A 19,732-nucleotide genomic window follows, 5' to 3' on the forward strand; every position below is an offset into this window, starting at 1 on the left:
GAATCAAATATTAAGCAAGAAAAACAAATCCAACATAAAGCCCTGAAGCAAAAAAATCCAACAGAAAATGCCATTCTGTTCAAACTTATGGCCCGTAGGAAAAATTTCAAAAATATTCCTTCAAAGGGCCAAGCAGCAGGCTTCCCATTTAAGCTTTGCAACTGTTATAGGATGTATCTGTCTCTTACATACCACTTTGAAATTTTACCCTTCTCATCCTGAATGATCAAATACCTTCTCTTGCTGACTCGCATTCTGCAGTCCTGAATAGTATGGCTATTGTTCTCCAGCAGGGGACAGTTTGAGTGTCACATCATTCGAGCAAGGTATTGACGCCAACCAGCATTATTCTTGGGTCTGCCTTTCTCTTTGGTCCCCTTTCTTCTGAGCCTAAAGAGATCACTTTCAGAAAGGCGGTTGGGTTTTCTAGGTTAGGGCAAACTCTGAACGCTTCCTAGTGGGCTTTGTGGCCACGAAGGGATGGCTCTCTTCTACCACCCACGGAGCCTGGGTAGACTTGCCATGGCCATCTGTAAGGGGCTGGTTTTCCAGAGGTCTCTTGCTCAAATGCACTCTGAAGAACTTTTGTTTCCAAAGTCAATTTATTGAATATTAAGTCATAAAGCCAGTGATATAATTTTAATGAAAAATATCCTGTGTCACTCAAGACTTAAAAGAGCAAAAATACCCCTTAGAAACACTGCTTTGAAAAATAATCACATTGACTTTACACACAACAGAGTCCTTTCTTAAGCTTTATTTAAGAAATCGAGTACTATATAGTTCAATATATATAAGACACATCCAGTATTGTGTTCCTGATAGCAAGTGCATAGATTTTGTTAAGATATCATTTTCACTCAATATAAACGTTTCATGGTCACATGAAGATAATATTCCCAGTGATTTTGCCCAAGCATGAGAGGAGAAAACAGAACACAGCAAAATCGTGAACTACGACAGATGAAAAACAAAAACAGCAAATTAGCAGAACAGTCGATTCCTGATAAGTGAATAAGCTGATTGTTTGGTCACAATGTTTTATTCACTTATCAGGAACGATTCACAGTACATTTATGTTCACTGTGTGTCCTAGCCTGCCAGCTAAGGGTCTGAGCCCCTCGACTGCACGCAGCTGCCGTGGGCTGGGCAGACGTGTGGCTTCCATCGGCAAGGTGGATGGAGGTGGTTCTGTGATTTCCCAAGGTGGCCCATGCATGGCAAATGGAACCACCTTGCTCACACTGCAGCGGTGGTGTACAAAATCAAAATGATAGTATGAATTTAAGCAGAGACCAATTCTACAGTCAGAGGTGCTTAAAGAAACTAGCGTTTTCATCCCCTTCTTTGGAGAATTATTTTCTTGCTTTCCCAAAGCAGCAAAAACTGGCTTTGTCTCTCTCTTCTTTTACATAGCATGAGTATTTTGCCTTGTGCCAAATGGTGTATATACTTATATGTTTTAAAAATAAACACTTGCACCTTGGAAAGAATTTAATCACCATCTCCCCCCCATACCTCCCAACCCTCCCCCATAAAAAAAAGAAATCACACCTGTAGCCATCTTTCCCCCAGGGCAAGCGGTGGGCTTTCAGAGGCAGGCTGATGAAGGCTAGGAGGAGGCTGAGAGCGGAAGGGTCTGCAGGCCTGGAGCTGGTGGGGTCACTACCCTGGAGGCGCTGGCTCCGGCCCTGGGGAGAGTGTCTCCTTCCATGCACCTCCCCAGGCCCTTCTGTCATGAGCCGACTAGAGAATACAATCTTGGGCCAGAGGGGATGCTGTAACAAGAGGGTGAACAGCCCAGGCACCTACAGGAGACCTCACTGGCACCCAGAGGAAGGCTGCTCGCTGCTGGGAGGCCTGAGTCAGAGTGTGTGCGTCTGAAAAACTGGAAGAGAGAGGAGACGAAGGGAGCAGACATTGATGGAATCTTTTAAGAGCACTTTAAGAGCAATCAGATTCCTGAGCAAAGGACATGGGCAGAACAGGGAGGCGGGCTTGTGGCCCAGGGGTGGAGGGCACGGGAGGAGTTCTTCTTTCGGTAACTGTGTCGGGCAGTAGTGGGGACAAGGCCTGCTCCGAACTCCGCTCATCCAGGAGGGAGTGTGTGGATGCATATGGCGGTGTCAGCTGTCTCTTGGAAAGGATGGTGAGCTGTGGGTGGAGACTTGAGCATGAGGAACGTCACCTCCCCCCGCCCCAGACTGAGTATAGCTTCCATCTGAGCACCGGGAAGTATTTCTTCTCTCTTCCGTTAGTTTTAATAATTAAAGCTGCTTCTGGATTCAGTTAGCTTGTAGAAATAAATAATTTAAATTACTTTTCTATACATATCTTTTGCTTGATGGCAATACATAGACTTAAGTTTAACCCTTTTCACGTCTTCTCTTCACCAACTAGGCTTATTTTTTCCCTTAGTTGCTAAGAATTGACTGTAATGAGATGTCTTTTGACTTGTGGTAGATAGAAGGAACCCCAGTAGCAGTTTTCAGTAAGCATCAAGAACTGCAGGTCGATGTATACTCATGAGGGAGGGAGCGGTTGGGAGAGGGGCGAAGGTGAAATTAAGCTGCATGGTCAAAAGACCATAGAACGCCTCGCAAATCCAGCTCTGTAGGCAATTATGTAGGCGAACCATAGAAAAAGTGTGTGAGTCTTGGAAGCAGTGGTTAAGGTGGACTGCTGTACATAAATCAAAGGTGGCTGTGTGCAGTTTCCCTTTTCCCAAATCAGATATTCACTTAAGTGGAATCGACTGTATCTCTTTACACAACATATAGAAAAAAACAGATACGTGAAACAGTGAGGTGTGTAGATGCATCACCAACATACAATGACTACCAACAATACAACACGCAGAGAGAGAAACAAGTATTAGGAAAATGGTTTAATATTGGAGACAGAAGCAAAAAACCGCATCACACAATAACATACATTACAAAAATAAGTTTGACTGTTTCAACTACACGGTTATGTTCACAATGAAGACAGAAGAATCAGAAAAAACTTTGATCTAAACAGCAAGAAAGCAAACCCCTAAAGTTTTAACTAATACATTTATCCACTTAAAGTGACTGAGTACTTCTAAATCTAATTACCTTATTGTGTAACTGCACAATACAGAATAAAAAAGTGAAACTTACCGCTGTTATTTTAAGACAAAATTCTAATGCTAGATATAAGCAAAGGGAAAAAAGAAATCAAGCCAAAGTTTTTAATTCTTAAAAGAAAAGCAACTTTCTTTCTATCAACCCGAAATCAAACTTGAAATCAGTCATTGTCAGGGGGCCCACTAGAGTAAGCCACAAAAATTTCCATTTTTTTAATCTCCAGTATAAAAAGTTCCACTGGTACAAAATGCATAAGTACAATCAGTTGTAGAAATAGGAAAGCCTGCGTATTTTTTTTTTTTTTTTGGCTCAAATTCCATCAAACAACAAAATCCAAATGCATCAATAAAACAGAAACAATACTCAAATGGTCTTACAGTTTCCACTAGGTTGCATTAACTTTGGCTTTTCTCAGACAATATTTAAAAACTATTTTGTAATTCTAAACAAAATGATATTATTAATCTACAAACAACAATTCTCACAGCACAAAAAAACACAGATACATTTTTTGTATGACATTATTCAAAAAGGTAATGAAACTACAGGTTTTTTTAAAATTTTATTTCTTCTTTTTAATTAGCACTTAAGATAATAAAAACAGAAACAGTAAAATGATTCCAGAGTAGCACAAGCCAAAGAACTATAACCCCTATGGTGAAAGAAAGATGAACTTGTTACGCCTTTGAGGACTGCCATTTTATCACAATTCTCTAATTTAGTTTAAAAATGACTATTCTCTACACTTGATTTTAAAAAAGCAGTTTCCCTGTGTGTTTTTTCTTCTGGCACAGGCCCTTTGCACCCTTGCAGCTTTTTCCTTTTGATATTAAAAGATAAAGTGGATAAAAGGACAGTTTGTCTCTGAGGAGGTTATCTTTTTAACAATGAAACATGCAAAAAAATAAATAAACACACTTTCTCCCTAAATGTATGGTCTTGGTTGCTTGCAAACAAGAAACACTCAACTCAGAGTGCCATCCGGAGCCTCCTGGCAACTGCACTTGGGTTCTCCTTGCGGGGAGATGCAGGTGGGTTGAGCGGAAAAGGGGGCATGGGGAGGGCAGGTGGCTTCGGTGAAAAAATCAGGAACCTGCTTTTGAGATGTATGCAACTGACAAAGGAGGGGATTCTGAATGAAATGGTCTAAGAGATTCAGATGGTGTATTCTGTGTGTCTGTAGGTGTGTCTACACAGCACAGACTCTAGGTATGAGAGCTCTGTGTGGCTGCTCATGTTATCAGCTGACTGCTGCAGGAAATACAAAATAGCCCTCGAAGGCTGAAGGAAGGCCCCAGCAGTAGTAAACATGTGTGAGGATAGTGCAGATCGTCTCTTTGTAAGTGCATGTGCTGTAGGAAGGAAACTGTTGTGTTTTTTGCATCAGAGAGGCTAGTCCTTTCCATCCCGGGGCTGCCGCATCACACACATTACACCCAGCAGGGTGGTGAGTGGGCAGGGGGTGCTGAGACCGAGAAGCTTCCGGGCACGCTTTAGAAGGCTGGAGTCTGTGGGGCTGTAGGCATGACATTAGGATCTGTCAAGACAGCGAGAGTCAGAGTCATATGGCACTTTAATAAGTGGCAGCAGGAACTGGTGTAGGTATTTGGTCAGTCATTGTGATACAGATCCGAGCTTTGCTTATATGGTCAGTCCCCTTCAAATGTGTTCAATTAAAAGAACAAACAAAAAGGCCAGGAAAATACTTGTGCTTCCGCCTCCAGACACCTTGCGTATTCAGAGGTGTCTACTGGGCCGGAGAAGCCCCAGCAAAATGGCTGTTCAGACATGTTGTTGAGGAGTATTGAAGAAACAGAAGCAAGATCCCGCAAAAGTCTAGACCACCACCAAGCTGTTTAACTGCAAGGTATAGAAAAAACTGGACAACCTCAGGCCACTAAGCCCATTCTCAAAAGCAGTCAGAATTTCTCAGGATTATTCAGGTGCTGGATCCACCTCTTTTTCCCCTCAGAGAGTTTATCCAAAAAACTGTTTTTACTTAAAACTGAAGAAGGAATTTCAGTAGCACATTAGGAATTCTTTCCCAAAAAATGACCAGAAGGAATCAGAAGTGAAGGGAAAAAATGATGTAGGGAAAAAGAATTGGAGAATGCTAAAATATGTATTTTTACTTTAGATTTGCCTTGTGGAATTTTTTTCTTTTGGATCTCAACTAATGGACAAAAATGTAGTAAAAACAAAAAACTCAGTAGATATAGATGCAGGGAAAAAAATCAAATTAGAAACACCCCAAAACAAACTCAACTGATGACAGCATAAAAAGTTATCAACATACCAGATAGCTCTGGGTAGAAAGGGTTAAAAGTTCAAAACTTTCTCACCTTAGAGGTTTCCATATATTATGAAGAAAATACATCGTGAGGTTGCCTTCACAGCATTGATGTGCAGAGTGGTTAAAAAAGTGAGACATGGGCACTTGTACAATGTCTTACAAAAAACATCATAGAGAAATAACAAACAATAACAATTTCAGGCAACAAGACCACAGGATAGCAAGTTAACAAACTTTTTAACCTTTTTTTGTTTTTGTTTTTTTTAAATATTAGGGATTTATACAAAACACATAATAAAATACCCATGTTATCAAATTACTTCTCACAAGAAACACACTGAAGCTCTAGGAAGGAAGTACCTTTGGAATTTGGCACTATATATTTTCACTTTTTTTCTTTAAAAGAAAAGAAACAGATCACATTTTGCTGAACACAAACACATCTAAATAGTCCACAATAAAATAAAAAAAAATGACATCAATGCTTCACAAGCCAACACAAAACTTATTCTGGAATAGGTTTTTTTTTTCTTCCCTCACATGAAATTTTTTTAAGCAAACAACTTTTTTTTGAAATTCTTTTTTGTTTTAAGTAAACCAATTCTAAACTTGTCTTATCAACAAAGAACATTAAGACCATAAGACTCATGATGAAACCACAACTTAATTCACAGAAGCACCAACATAACACAGTTTACAGTAACCTTTCTCCTGTACATTGAAACAGTATAAAATATAGGTAATTTCATGTGCATTAAACCATGGATTGTCTAACTGTGAGTCAGTTCAGCAAAAGGTGACACAAATAGGTAGCATTTGCCCCAAAACAGGGTAAATATTTTTCTTATACTAATCTACAAAAAGTGGTTCTATATATATATCTTAATGAGAAAGTGAGCCACCTAAAATGGCCTTATCAAAAAACTTTACACTGCCTGAAAAATGTAAAAACTATTACAGACCTCTAGAGACTTAAAATCAGACAGTTTTTTTCTCAAACTGTTTTTGGAAGTAGTCTGTTAGAAACCAACATTCTGTGTCCCTGGACACATATTGCTATTGTTACCAGTGACCGGGAAGAATGCCAATCCCTGTATAATACTTTCAAGTCTGTTTTATGAAAAGAAAAAAATAAGAAAGAAACATTTTTGCCACAGGTTTTTCTTCTATAATTAATTTGTCTAATAATAAATTTCAGTCTTGCATGAATGCAGCAATGTTTTTCACATTGACTTCCCAGAATTCATAGCTAGATGAGGTCACATGCAAATTTCAAAGGTCAAACTAGATCAAAGGTCAGTAGGAGAACCAAATATGATGTGAGGTCAGAAAGACATCAGAAACAATGACGGGACGATGAAACTTTTTGAGACGCCACAGGGACATGCTAGGCAAACGATGAACTAACGGGCATGAAGATGTCTAGGGAAAAAACAAGGAAGAGTCAAAAGTTACACAGAGTCTGTGCAGCAGCAACAAAATCACTTTTAAGGGTGCAGGAGAAAACTAATGCAAATCTTAGGTCATTAGGGAGTCTACGAGCCATTCACATAATTTGCATTTCTTACACTCTTTATCCACAGCACAGTGAGACCCCAAGAGAATCCATCTGGAGAGAGTGAGAGGGGATGGATTCCAGGTGTTTTGGGGTGAGGGGCTGGCAAGGGAAGGGGAGAGGGTCCAGTTCCAACAAATGGGACAAACGGGGAAAGTCAGACGACTGAACTGTAAACTAGATCATGGAAGTTACAAACAAAATAATCAGACAGATACAAACAACAGGAGGATAAAGCATGAACTTCAGGTCTAGGGTTCAACGGTGAAAAAAAGCCCATTCCTAGAACAATTCCTCTAGAGACTACTTCAGAAGGTTCTAGCTAGACAGAGAACTGCTCTTTAGGTACCCAATAAGTTAACAATAGGCAATAAATAACTTCCATTATTTCTGAGGCAGTAAAAATTTTGTATAAAAATAGAAATGCTTTTTTTACAAATAAAATTTACAGGCCTGTGGCTTTCTTTTTTATTTATGTATTATTTATGTATGTATTTATTATTATTAAATTTATCTTTCAAGAAACATCAAGTATTTTCACTCGTTTTTATTTTATTTTTAAACCCTGTAGCTTTAAGAAACAGATCTCTAAATCTTTTTGTACATTAATCCTTTCTAAAAACTAAAATAAAACAATAACAAAATAGACAACCAGTGTAATAATTTGACCAATAAAATGTCATGTTTCTTTGAACCCTAAAATAAAATCCTACTTAGTAAAACAAACCGATGTAGTGGAAAGACGTTTGTGTTGTTTGGGTAAGTGCTTCTCCTGGCTTCTCCCTCTCTCGGCCACCGCGTCCCTCAAGGCCGGGCCTGCGGCGCCCAGCAGGGAGGGGGGTCCCCAGGCAGCGCTCTGGGGCACCCGTGGTTTCAGAGTTAGAATTGCACATTAGCGCGTGTTTGCCTTTTAAATTCTCAGGATGGCATTTATTTGTGTGTATGTTTCTCTTTAAAAAAGCAAAAACGAAAACCCAAAAATTTAAAAAAAAGGTCAAAGGAGCTTCAAATTGCAAAAGAAAGGAGAATACGGTGGCACGACTGGAGGAGGAATTGACTCGATAGAAACAAGGTAGCCCGAGTTTAATTATGGCAAACCGGGTAGGGGCAAGGGTGGGGAGATGGGCCTGATTGTAAAAATAACCGTCTCTCTTGGTAAAGTTGGCAATGTGGTCCTCCTCTGCCTTCCCTGTAGAGACAGGCTGGCTCGTGGGACTTACCCTAAGAAAGCTAAAATGAGAGCAGGGAGCCTCTGGGGTTAGGATCAGTAAGGTTTGCTGTCGTTTTTGGAGCGCTTCAGCTGCACCTTCAAGCGTTTCATGCCGATCTGAAAGCCATTCATAGCCTGGATGGCAGCTTGTGCAGAGACTGGATTGTCGTAGCTCACGAAACCTGGAAAACACCAAGGGGGGAGGGAGGGAGTCAGGCTGAGAGGAAGCCAGGCAGAGGAGACGGCCAGGGCTCTCGGGACGGGTGGCAGGAAGAGCCGGTGCTGGGTGCCAACCCTACCGTCTCTGCTCAGCTAATGGATCGTCTGCCCACCGTGAACAGAGAGGGCACATTGCCCATTGGGGCAGCGTTGGAAGTGCCCGCTGAGAAGCCATGAAAAAGCTAGCAGGACCAGACATTTGCTATCACGCAGAACAAAGCCTTCCCAGAACACTAAAATCTCAAACTCAGTGGTTTGAGTGAATTCAGTCTATTTACTGATTTCAGTCAAATCACTAAGGTTTCAAGTTCCTTCCCCAGAATCTCTCTGCTCATATAAGTCCTGGTATAACTGTGTGGGGGTGGGGATCGGGGTGGGGCAGGGGGCTTAAAGGTGGCTCATTAAGGGAGGGGCCGCAGACAGCAGAACTTCCAAGGACCCTGCCTTTCATTCCACCTCTCCATGTACAGTCACAGAAGAGCTCACAGCTGTTTGGCTAGAGGAAGGGTCAGTTAGTGAATTAACTCTAGAATAATTTATACTTGCTTCTTAGCGTTCTGGAGTCATACTGACAGGAGCCCAGGGATGTGTTGGGCTTTTCTCAATTTCCATTTCCAAAGCTCCTATACATTCACCAAAAAGGAAACCGCTACCTGTCTTGAGGAATAAATGTCTAAATGGCTCAGGGCTTAAGAGAATTCCCAATATCTGTCTCTGTAGCAGCCACTGCCACCAAATACAGCAGGGAGGGCACGCTTTCTAGGAAGAACTAGTGATACTGTGCAAAGGTCCAGAAACGAGAGAACCTGGATCATATGATTGGTCCTAGCCCTGGAGTGAGGCAGCAGCAGGGGTATGTGTGAAGCTTTAATTAATGCTCATGCAAATGGCAAGCAGGACAGCTCTGCTTCCTTTGGGTGGTGAAAGGAAGCTATTAAACAGATTTACCTTCAGTTCTGAACATCAGCTGCTCAGAGGGTTCTATAATAAAGTTTAAAGCTAAAGAAAAAATTCCTTTACAAACTAGAGGAGGAAGAAAAGGACATATCTCAACAGAGTTCTCCTCCCAGTTGATAAAAAGTAGCATCTGGCATAAGGCAGAAAAGCTTTTCAGAGTCAGGCTGTATTGCAAAATGATTGTTTACATTTGTATTAAATCTAAATCCCACTAAATGTGACCTTGAATCTAAGATTTTTGTCTGTCTTTACTTTTTCCTTTTTCTCTGGGTCTTTGTCCAGAAGTAGCAAGATGATTACAGAATGGGACTGGGTCAAGGGTAAGATGGATACACAACTTGGCCAAGAGGTATGGAGGAAGGAACAGGTGCACCTTTTTTACTAGCAATCAGTCAAGGGTGGGGGGCTGTCCTAGGAGGTTAGTCACATGTACTATTGCGGTCAGTCCCCTCATGCTTACTGAGAAACCTGGGATGCTCAGTTTTCTCATAGAAATTGAAAACACAGTCCATAGTGCTAAATAATCAAAATAATTGCTGATACTAATAGCTACAGCTTACACTACTGTGAACACATTGGTTAAGTGTTTGATCGTATCAGGAGGCTGATATAATCTCTCTTCAAAGCAGTACATATTTTCTGAAAACAAATCACAAAGCAGAATCCCTTTCTAGTCTCCAAATAAGCTTAGGACATTGCTTAGCTATGAAAAATATAAAAGTCTGCCTCAAGATCTTAGGTAAGCTCACGCTTAACCCCACTCTCCCATATAACAATTTAATTTCCATTTCACTCTCTCATGAACCATTACGAAGGGGTTTATATCGTTGCCACAGTAGCAGTGCTCCTATGGGTTAAGGCTGACAGCCTCTCCACTAGGGTGAAAACAGTGACTTGAAATGGCTGATATGCTAATTCCCCTAACAACAGAGGCTTCAGACCTGCCTGGGAGAAAGCACTGAGATTAGAAAGACATTACAATGATAGAGTTCTAGAAGCCCAAACATCCCCTTTGGAAGGGTTACCCGTTACCAGCCAGCCAAACAGTAAGTCTAGGAGCTTCCCAAAATACAATTCTATGGGCTTCCTCTGCCCACATCCCGTCCCCTTTGTCATATGCTACTGCTGCCACCTCCCATCAGCATGGACTGTTAAACTTCAGGAGAGATCAGAGCAATGTACTAACTCAAACTGGGCCCTGAGCTTGCCAAATGAGTCATGTATACTCTGAACATCCTGGTCTCAAAACTACTTTGGGGGCCAAAAGGGTTCAGAAGTAAAGCGGGAGGAGGTTTCATGCATGCTGTCGTCCTGGTATAAAGCATCAGTGCACAGAGTGAGTTCTTCCTCCCTCAGGGAGCAGAAACGCCACAGGGGGCGGAATCCAGGCTTCTGAAGGGAGGATGGCATGGTGACTCGGGCTCATCCTCTGCCTGCAGACCTACGATCTGCCGCTGCCTGAACACATCCGTGCTTGTGAGCAGGTGCTTGTGAAAATGTGTCTGTCTGGATGCTGACCAATAGGCCCCTAACATGGTGTGTTACCTTGAGTCATGTCAAACCTGGGGGCTAAGGAACTGCTGGCCAAGTGTCTACCATGCCATTCTGTACTGGAGAGCCTCAACTGCAGCCTGCTAACCTGTATTTCCATCTGATAAAAGTTACCGGTTCAGTCTGTGGGGTTGGAAGAAACAGCCCCTGCTCTACAATGAGGGGTTATTTGCTGTGTGTGGTCACATACTTTCATCAGAGTATCATCAACATTACCTAACATATGGCTATTTGGTTTAAATTCCTGAGCCTCGTTGTGTAGCTCCTTACCTCCCCTTTTTAAATTCAATAACCTTGCCCAAATTTGCTCACGTGTGTTCAGAAAACCAGAAACCACCACCACACAGGGAAGGCCCTATTCTGACTCTGAAAATATTTGTCAGTCACATTTTCCTTCCCGTGATCCTTCACTTGGAAACCAACTGCAATTTTCTAGCTTAAGTTTCTTTTGCATACCAAAGCACTTGCTCAGATTGGTCTGTTTGTCAATGAAGACTTTAGCAGAGATAACATTTCCAAAAGGCATGAACATCTGCAGAATGTCCTGGTCTCCAAACTCCTGTGGAAGGTGGTAAATAAAGAGGTTTGCCCCCTCTGGACCTAGAGGAAAAGAAAATCAGAGTAAGGTATCCCTTGAGTCTTAGTTTCCAAAGCCTCTCCTCAGGAATACTTTAACAACAGGTAGGCTAAGCATTCGGCTTTCTCTCACGCAAAAAGAGAATGAGCAGATGGACAAGTGTCAAGTGCTGGGTGTCTCTCAGGAGAGCACCCATCCCTCAGATCTTCCTGATTTCCAGAGACATTGGCTACAGATGGCTTCCTTTTCACTGACACTCTTCTGTGGGTTGCATGTACTATTGTGGTCAACGCGTCGGTCCCCTCGTCATGGGGCTGGGGGTTTGGGCAGGTAGTCTAGACGTGGGCTTTTCTTGGGCGGCCATATTTTCCCTTGTGTATAGGCTGGCTCTTGCAGCAGCAGTCCCCCACATTTTTGGCATCAGAGACCAGTTTCATGGAAGACACGTTTTCCACGGACAGGGTGGGGGAAGATCATCAGGCATTAGGTTCTCATAAGGAGCGTGGAACCTAGATCCCTTGCCATGTGGCGTTCACAGCAGAGTTTGTGCTCCTACGAGAATCTAATGCCGTGGCTGATCTGACAGAAGGCTGAGCTTCAGTTGCTGCTCACCTCCTGCTGTGCGGTCCGGTTCCTAACAGGCCACGGCCCGGGGCTGGGGACTCCTGCCTTAGAGGAAAGGAGGGTGTTCTGTGCATTCCGAGTAAATTGCAACCGTTGACAATAATGGATGTAGCAGGGGTGGTGCTCAGATCTCCCAATCGTCTGCCTGGTTGTCCAGCCAGCTTTGATTCGCCAGATCTCTTAACAATGACTGGCAAGGAGTCAAGGCAGGGGAAAAAGGCAGCTGAGTCTCGCGCCTTTGGTGGGAATTAGCCCACTGGGGGTTAGCCTTGGGAAGGAGGCAGTGGATGTAGAAGCCAAAGGCTGAGCGGGACAAACTCGCACCTTCCCCACCCTTGTCCAGCCTCCTTGTTCTGCCCGAGAAGCAAGGCAGGGCAGGGAAGACCTTATGCTGTACAGTCAGAGAGATGAGCACTCCTAAGTTCCTCTCCATTTCCCTCTCCTGACTCCCACCCACCCTTCGAGAGTCTCTGGAAGTTAAAAGAAGTGACCAGGAGAAGGGAGTCCAGAGGCGCAGGAGGGAGAAAAGGACCCGGTGATTCTTGGGTGTTTGAACGCGGTGTCTGAGGGAGGATTCACAGAAGTGCTGAGTTAGCTTCTGCAGCAGGTCCTGAGTCCTCACCTGGTGCACAGGAGAGGGACCTGCCTGCCCCACAGGGAGGCCCCAGGGGACGGCTGCAGTGGGCTCCCCAGATGGGGAAAGGGTGCCTGTGTGAACGGGCTGAAGAAAAATAAAGCGGGGATAAAAAGAACTTTGTAAAAATGCATGGATAAACATTTTTGCAAAGAAATTTCAAGCTAAGTTTTCCCCCCCAACCCCCTAAGATACATCATAAAACAGTATTCTAATGAATGGGGTTTTTCACAAGGAAGGCTCTAGAGGCAAACTTCAGAAGCCACAGGGATGAAGTGTGTTTCTTCCTTATTTAAAAATGTGTCTGCAGGAAGACTTTGGCTTTCTGTATCACTCACATTTCCCATGGACACACCCACATTCCAGTGCATGGGAGGCAGTCTCCCTTTTCAAGGGACACAATTGCAGGACTTATGTCCCTGTTTTCTGGTTTAAAAAAAAACTCTTAAAAATCAAAATTCAACATGAATAGACACAAAAGCAAAACACTGCACAGGGATGCTCTGAGTGCTACTGTGCCATGCGCGTCCTCGGCAAGATGTGTATTGGTCAAGTCTGGTGCCACCAGATTTCATGTGCCTGCTAAATAAAAGATCCACACGCACAAATGAGGATTCCCGGGACCCAGTGTGAGTCGTGAGGTACGTCTCACCTCCTGAAGCCTGGGGAGAAAATACAGTTTTATCGCACATGGCGGGTTCCTGGGTATGCCTGAAAGACCTCTGCTTTCTAGAACACTGCGCACTCTGAATATACCGTGCCAGCTAGAGAGACCAGAAGAAAATGTCCACGGCATCTGCTGATGTAGACCTCCCAGTTTTTTCATCACCAAGAAACAGTCTGACTATGCATACTCGCAAAGTTGTTTTTTGTTTTTTTTTTCCTTGAGTTGCAGTCTCACTCCGTCACCCAGGCTGGAGTGGGCACACTTACAGCCACCCCAGTGTTAACATGCTGGGCTCTGGCGAACCTTCCGCCTCAGCCTTCCAAGTAGCTGGAACTACGGGCGCACGCTACCACGCCCAGCTAATTTTTTGATTTACTGTAGAGACGAGGTTCTTGCCAAGTTGCCTGGGCTGGTCTTGACCCTGCAGGCTCAAGCAATCCACTCGCCTTGGCCTCCAAAGTGCTGGGATGACAGGCTGAGCCAATGAGCCCAGCCGAGTTTTTAATATTAAAATGAAAAAAGGGTGATTTCATATGGAAAACTCCTCATGTATACAACTAAGGTGGCTGATACAAAGGACAGAAAACAATACCAACTATTTTTTTTGGAGGATTCCAGCTGTGATCACCCTCTCCTCCACCTCTGGGAGTAGTGAGTGAAGCCCTGTTCACAGATTGCCCTTTTACTTCTAACACATGTGATTTTTAACTTGGGAAAGGTGCCTGTGTTCTACTGTCAGTCCTGACTGGCTGGGGCGTTCCCGTGTTGTCTTTCTCACAGGGTGCTTGGTCTAGCATCAGGCTCTGGAGGTGTTTGTGGGCACAAAGTTGAATGTGACCACCAGCTTGTCATTGGGTCTACAGGGCCTCTGACTGTGTGTGTGTGAGAGAGAATGTGTGTGTGTGAGAGTGTGTGTGTAAGAGTGAGTGTGTGTGTATCTCGCCTCCTACAAATAAAGGAAGATGGGACGTTGTGAGCAGTCAGAGGATATTTGGGGATGGCAAGAAAGGTGGTCACTTTCCTGGATTTAGAGCTGTAGAGATGCCATATCCCTTCAGAAGATTTAGCTGGGGAAAAAATTAAAACCATTTATTTACTTATTTATTTACTTCTTACAAAACCAGACTCTGGCTCACTTTCCTGTGGGAGAAAAACAGACCACGGTACATGGCTACATCCATCACGCCGACTTTCAGCTCTCATGACTAAGGACAGAACTGTGGAGTAGAAAATCTAAGCATCTGTTGAGTACTGGAACCCATTATGGTTTCTTGCCCCTACTGGTACAATTTGTTTTCAAAATTAAATGTTACTTAAAGTAATATTAAGATGGCTTAAATTTCGTTCCTTTTTTTTTTTTTAGTTGGAGTCTTACTCTATCAACCAGGCTGGAGTGCAGTGGCACACTCGTGGCCACCCCAGTGTCAACCTGCTGGGCTTCAGCGATCCTTCTGCCTCAGTCTTCCAAGTAGCCAGAACTGCAGGCGCATACTACCACATGCAGCTAATTTTTGATTTATTGTAGAGATGAGGGCTCGCCAAGTTGCCCGGGCTGGTATCAAACCTGTGGGCTCAGGCAATCCACTTGCCTTGACCTTCCAAAGTACTGGGATTGTAGGCTGAGCCACCGAGCCTGACCGGCTTAAATTTCTTGAGCACACAATAAATATTTAGGAGAAGGTGATCAGAAGAGAGGTTTGAGAAGGTGGGAGGCGATGGAAAAAAACACTGAACAAACCAAAAGCCACCACCCCTGCCACCACCACCATCCCCCTAAACTAAGCTTCTGATACCCACATATCTAAATCTGGAGTTGGCATAGTTATTTTGACCTATTTACCAGAGGGATAATTACTGCACTAAGTAATCCCTAAAACTCAAGGCAAGGAAATTTAGGGCAGTAGACTGGGGTGAAGCAACTCATAAAGATGTTAGCTCTGCACTATGGACTTCTGAGTCTTCCTGGGCTGTTCTCTCAGTGCCTCCGGCTATATCCTTTGCTGCAAGGTCCTGCCAGATAACGGAGTGATCACATTCTCTAAAGCCAAGTGGGGGACCTGGCTGTGCGGCCCCTGTCTGAGGATATAATCATCTTACAGGATCCTGGACAGAGGGATGAGTGCAGGCCTTTCTCTGGGAAGACGTGGGACTTATGGCGCAGGGTGTCTTCCACACGCCTGGTGAACCACAGGTATCTGAACACTGTATGTTTAAAAAATCACAACAGTCAGAGTTAAGAGCAGAGAGGAAGTTGAAACAAGGAAAAGTAACTTCGACTTTCCCGTATCTTTCCTTTTTTTGGCGATCTCCATGTTTTTTATAAAAAGGAAACACTTTTGCCTTTTAAAAAAAAAAAAAAAATACATGACTATTTCTTAAGCTGTGTTCTCTTAAAATTCACAACTTGACAAAGTAAAGCTATTCTACTTCTTACAGAAATCCATGTTTAAAGACAAAGTTTTCAGGTAAAAGCAGCTGGAACATGGGGTGAGGTTAAAGGAAAAGGGAAAGAAATTAAACAGGAATCTTCTTGAGTGCTTGTCTAGCCTAGCTTCTTTTCCCATATTCCGAACAAGTTAAAAAACCACCTTCTGCTTTAGAGCAGCTTCAATTACGGAAGAAGAAACCAGAAGAAAGAATGACAAACCCTCCTTATTTGGACTAGCTCATGAACCATTTTATAATTAGCTGTAATTTATTCTTAGCAGTAACTTCCTGAGGTTTATTTTGTTTTATTGGCAGAGAAGCAAGACAATCAATCACTAACTTGCTTTCCCAGAAGACCCCCAATTAAACAAAGGCCAAGTCAATCCTAACTGTGGAATTTATCATTAGACTGAAAACCACTGCCTACAGAGAGGCAGCCACACAATCACAGGGTATGTGGACTCTGGAAAACCTGGCAAATGCAGGAGAGAGAGAGGGCTTCCCCGCACAACCTGCGGCCCATTGGTCCCCTTCCCCTGATCAGGATTCACATGTGAGGGTGTGATGTGTCATGTTGATTTGGGAGGGGCAGTCCCTAGCCATTTTTTGATGGCAGCAGCTAGTAACTGCCTATAAAATCCACAGTGGATGAGCCCTTCATCTAAAGGGACAGATGAAGAATTAAGTCAAAAGGTAAATGTAAGACTGAGCAAAAAAGAGGATGGAAGTAAACGGTTCAGGCTTAGGTTTTTGCAGTGTCTTGCTGTGTGGCCCATGCTGGAGTGCAGTGGCCATTCACAGGCACGATCACCACACACCACAGCCTTGAACTCCTGGGCTCCAGCAACCCGCTCGAGAGGCTGGGACTAGGTGTATGCCACCATGCCCAGCTTCTAGTTTTTTTGTTTTCTGAAAACACGAATAACAGCAATAAAACGCCCGCTTTCTGTCACGACACTGGTTGGACTCGGCACCTTCCAAACGCATGCTCTAGACGCCAGCGCTGCCTGCCCGGGATGAGGGCGGCACCTACCTTCCTTCTGGCTGCCCGCCGCGCTCTGCTGCTGCAGCAGGCTCTGGCTGTACAGGGTGGGCAGCGCGGCGGCTGCATACTGCTGAATTCCTGAGTAGGCCTGGGTGAGGGCGTCCATGGTGCCAGCCGTGCCATTCGTCAAGCCTGTGGCGCCAAGTCCTCCGTTCAGAGCCGCCATACCTGAGAGCATTTGAGCAACTTTACAAAAAACCCAACAATAGAGAAGAGAAACAGCACTTATTCATTAGTGCTTTCCAAAGGAAGTTAGAGAATCATTTGACACAAGTACAACAGCAAGGACATGCAGCTAGCACACCGACTGAACCAGCAGGAAATTAAAACAAAACCATGAGAAAAAAATCATAGTCATGGGAAAAAAGGCCTGAGCCATGATTGCCCTCACTCCCTAGGCCAGTGATCAAATGCACAGAGGCACTACAGTTAGACAATACATCTTAGTCCCATGCAATGTGCTACTGGCAAGTACCGTTGTTTCTTTTTTTTTTTTTGAAGTAAAAGCCTCCTGCTTCTTAGAGCTTAGAAGCGCGGACAAAAAAACCTTAGTGGCAGAAGCCTGTAACTTGTGTACGCTTAAATCCATTTACTGGGCTCTCTGAGGAGCCATGGGATGGCTCACGGGGTTGAAGAGGAAAAGATAAATAAAACTTTCCTCCCTAAAGCTGTCTGATGAGGAAGTGGCAGAGAAGACAAGTTCTGTGCTCCACAAACCAGCGAGTTGGCAGTTCTGTTAACTGGCTTTCCTGACCAGGTGAAGGATGTTGACAGGGAATGCACAGCCTCACTGACGAGCAGCCGGGGCACAGGAAGGAACCGGGCCCTTCCCATACCTGCACAGAACTGAAGCCAGTGATTCACAGATCAACGTGGTATGCTCCTGTCTGTATACACAAATACACACGAGTGTTCATCGGTGCCCAGGTAACCAGGGTTTCTGCCAACCAGAGAGTTCCATGGTTTTCAGTCATCTGAAGTGGCACCTGTGGCTGGCTGGATCTTGGCTATTAATGGATGTGAACTGGAAGTTGGCCAGGATAGCTTTTTTAAAAAATCTACTACCCTGGCTGCGCTCTGCTTTATTATCGTTGTGGACTGTCACATTTTCCCTGAATACTGAATCAAAAGTAGCAACACTTTACAGACTGTTAACTTTATTCGAGCGCAGGAAACAGAAGAGGTGACATCACCATTGCCTCTGGGTCCTTTTATGAGTAAAAAAAAATTTTTTTAAAGATCTGTTTCTAAGAGCTTACTGAAAACATTAATGAAAATCTTGATGGGACCAGGGCTATGATTAGAGATGAAAATAGCCAGGATGACTGACAAAATGGGCAAGCCATCTAGTGGGAAGAGAGGACAGATAACATAGGATGTGTGGACATCTCTCCGAGGAGCCCGGCCGCAGTGTCACTTCGGCACACCGGTCAGTGCAGTGCTTTTCATCCAAAGGGGGCGGAGGTGGTGGGACTCTGTTCACTCCGTTCTGTTGTTTTGCCAACTTCATCTCTTCGGATCAAAGGACAACATGAGATATGAATTAGACAAGGGCTGGACAGGAGAGGATGCGTATCGTGCCTCAGGTCTGCAGTCCCCGAGGCCAGCACTGGGGCTGGGGATGGCACCGAGGTGGTTTTCCTTGGTGCAGGCGCAGGAGGGTGGTGGTGAGGCCTGCTGAGGGAAAGCGATGGTGAGCAGATCAGCGAGCCCAGGCTAACACAGGTGGTGGCTCTCAGGGTCCTGCTGGACCTGCCTGAAGTTTCAGATTACGAAGGTCTCTCTTACTGTTTTCCGGTGGTCATGCAAATGAGTGCTTCTTAAGAGCTCAGAAAGAGTTTGTCCTCTGGCACTCTCGTGAGGAGTGATCACAGCGACCTCCTTGCCTCTCTTCTTCCCCATCCTTGTTACTGTTCCAGCCGCCCAGAGGCTGGGAGTAATTCTGTCTCCCCCAGCGGTCTTACTTCAGCCTCACCTCCCAGTGTGCGTGATGCCCACAGACATCAGTGTTCCCTTTCTGAGAGAGGTGAGAGGTGAGTGTAAAATAACTCGGAAAAGGCTAGGCACTACGGATAAACTTCGGTGGTTTTGTTTTTGTGAGGCTGTGAACAGGTGCTAGGGATTATAGACGAACAAGTCATGGAATCCTCTAGAAACCCAGCTTCCTGTGTGGGAGGAAGTTCCAACAGGGGAGCAAGGGGTGACTTGCCACGCCATTCAGATCCCAAGGCACGAGGCTCTCGGTGTGCGTGGTGGTCTGTGGAGCCACATGTGACCCTGCTGCCCCACACGTAGGCTGGAGACAGAGCTCCACGCTGACAAACGTCTCTGTGTTCCCACCACTCCATGGAATGGTCCAGAGCATTGCCTGATACCTCGTCAGCTAAGGGTCTTGGTGTTTTCAGGCTCTGCCACATAAAGCCCAATGCCTTCCTGTGACCAGTAGCCTCTGCGACTTGCTTCCCCAGAGGGCCAGACACACAGGGGACATTTCATTGCAGTGATCACTAGTGCCCAGCTCCCTTCTCTTCTGGTATGTGGTTCCCCTCTGGTACGTGGCCTTTTTTTATTGTCCTTTTTTATTGTCCAGGTTAGGAGAGTTATCTTCCTCCTTTACTTCTTTCCCATCTTGCCAGAAAAAACTTCTAATATAGAAGCTGAATGAACTTTATGCTCCTCAAATGCCAGATGGATGTTTCAGGACTAAAGAGGCTCCTTGGCAGGCCTGTAGCTCTGGCAGGTGGTAGTCCAGCCACGTCCTCTCTTCCTGGCTTCAGTGCGCAGCGGCTGGCTGTGTTTCTGGACTACACTTCAGGGCAAGTCTGCTTTCTGGAAGGGTTCTGTTTGCTTCTAGGTGCACATT

The 19,732-nt window shown here is 44.4% G+C and overlaps 1 protein-coding gene across 15 annotated transcripts in view; it reads right to left on the reverse strand.

The window, feature by feature from the left end:
• Window positions 1-741: 741 nt before the first annotated feature.
• CELF2 (CUGBP Elav-like family member 2) overlaps window positions 742-19,732 on the reverse strand; it is a 132,805-nt gene continuing 113,814 nt past the window's right edge. For 3 of the 15 annotated variants that reach the window (XM_021715907.1, XM_021715904.1, XM_021715903.1), the window contains 4 exons: window positions 16,858-17,037; window positions 11,352-11,495; window positions 8,179-8,350; window positions 742-6,825 (listed from right to left, as the gene is read on the reverse strand). In XM_021715907.1, coding sequence (XP_021571582.1) covers window positions 8,223-8,350; window positions 11,352-11,495; window positions 16,858-17,037 — 452 coding nt within the window. In that variant the 3' untranslated portion in view covers window positions 742-6,825; window positions 8,179-8,222. Of the gene's footprint in view, window positions 8,351-11,351; window positions 11,496-16,857; window positions 17,061-17,356; window positions 17,394-19,732 lie in introns of all 15 variants that reach the window. The other 12 variants (XM_021715913.1, XM_021715911.1, XM_021715906.1 and 9 more) reach the window with 6 other exon arrangements.

This window comes from Carlito syrichta, unplaced genomic scaffold (assembly GCF_000164805.1).
Source record: "Carlito syrichta isolate Samal-C Ts95f unplaced genomic scaffold, Tarsius_syrichta-2.0.1 Scaffold308004, whole genome shotgun sequence".
Lineage (NCBI taxonomy): Eukaryota > Metazoa > Chordata > Mammalia > Primates > Tarsiidae > Carlito > Carlito syrichta.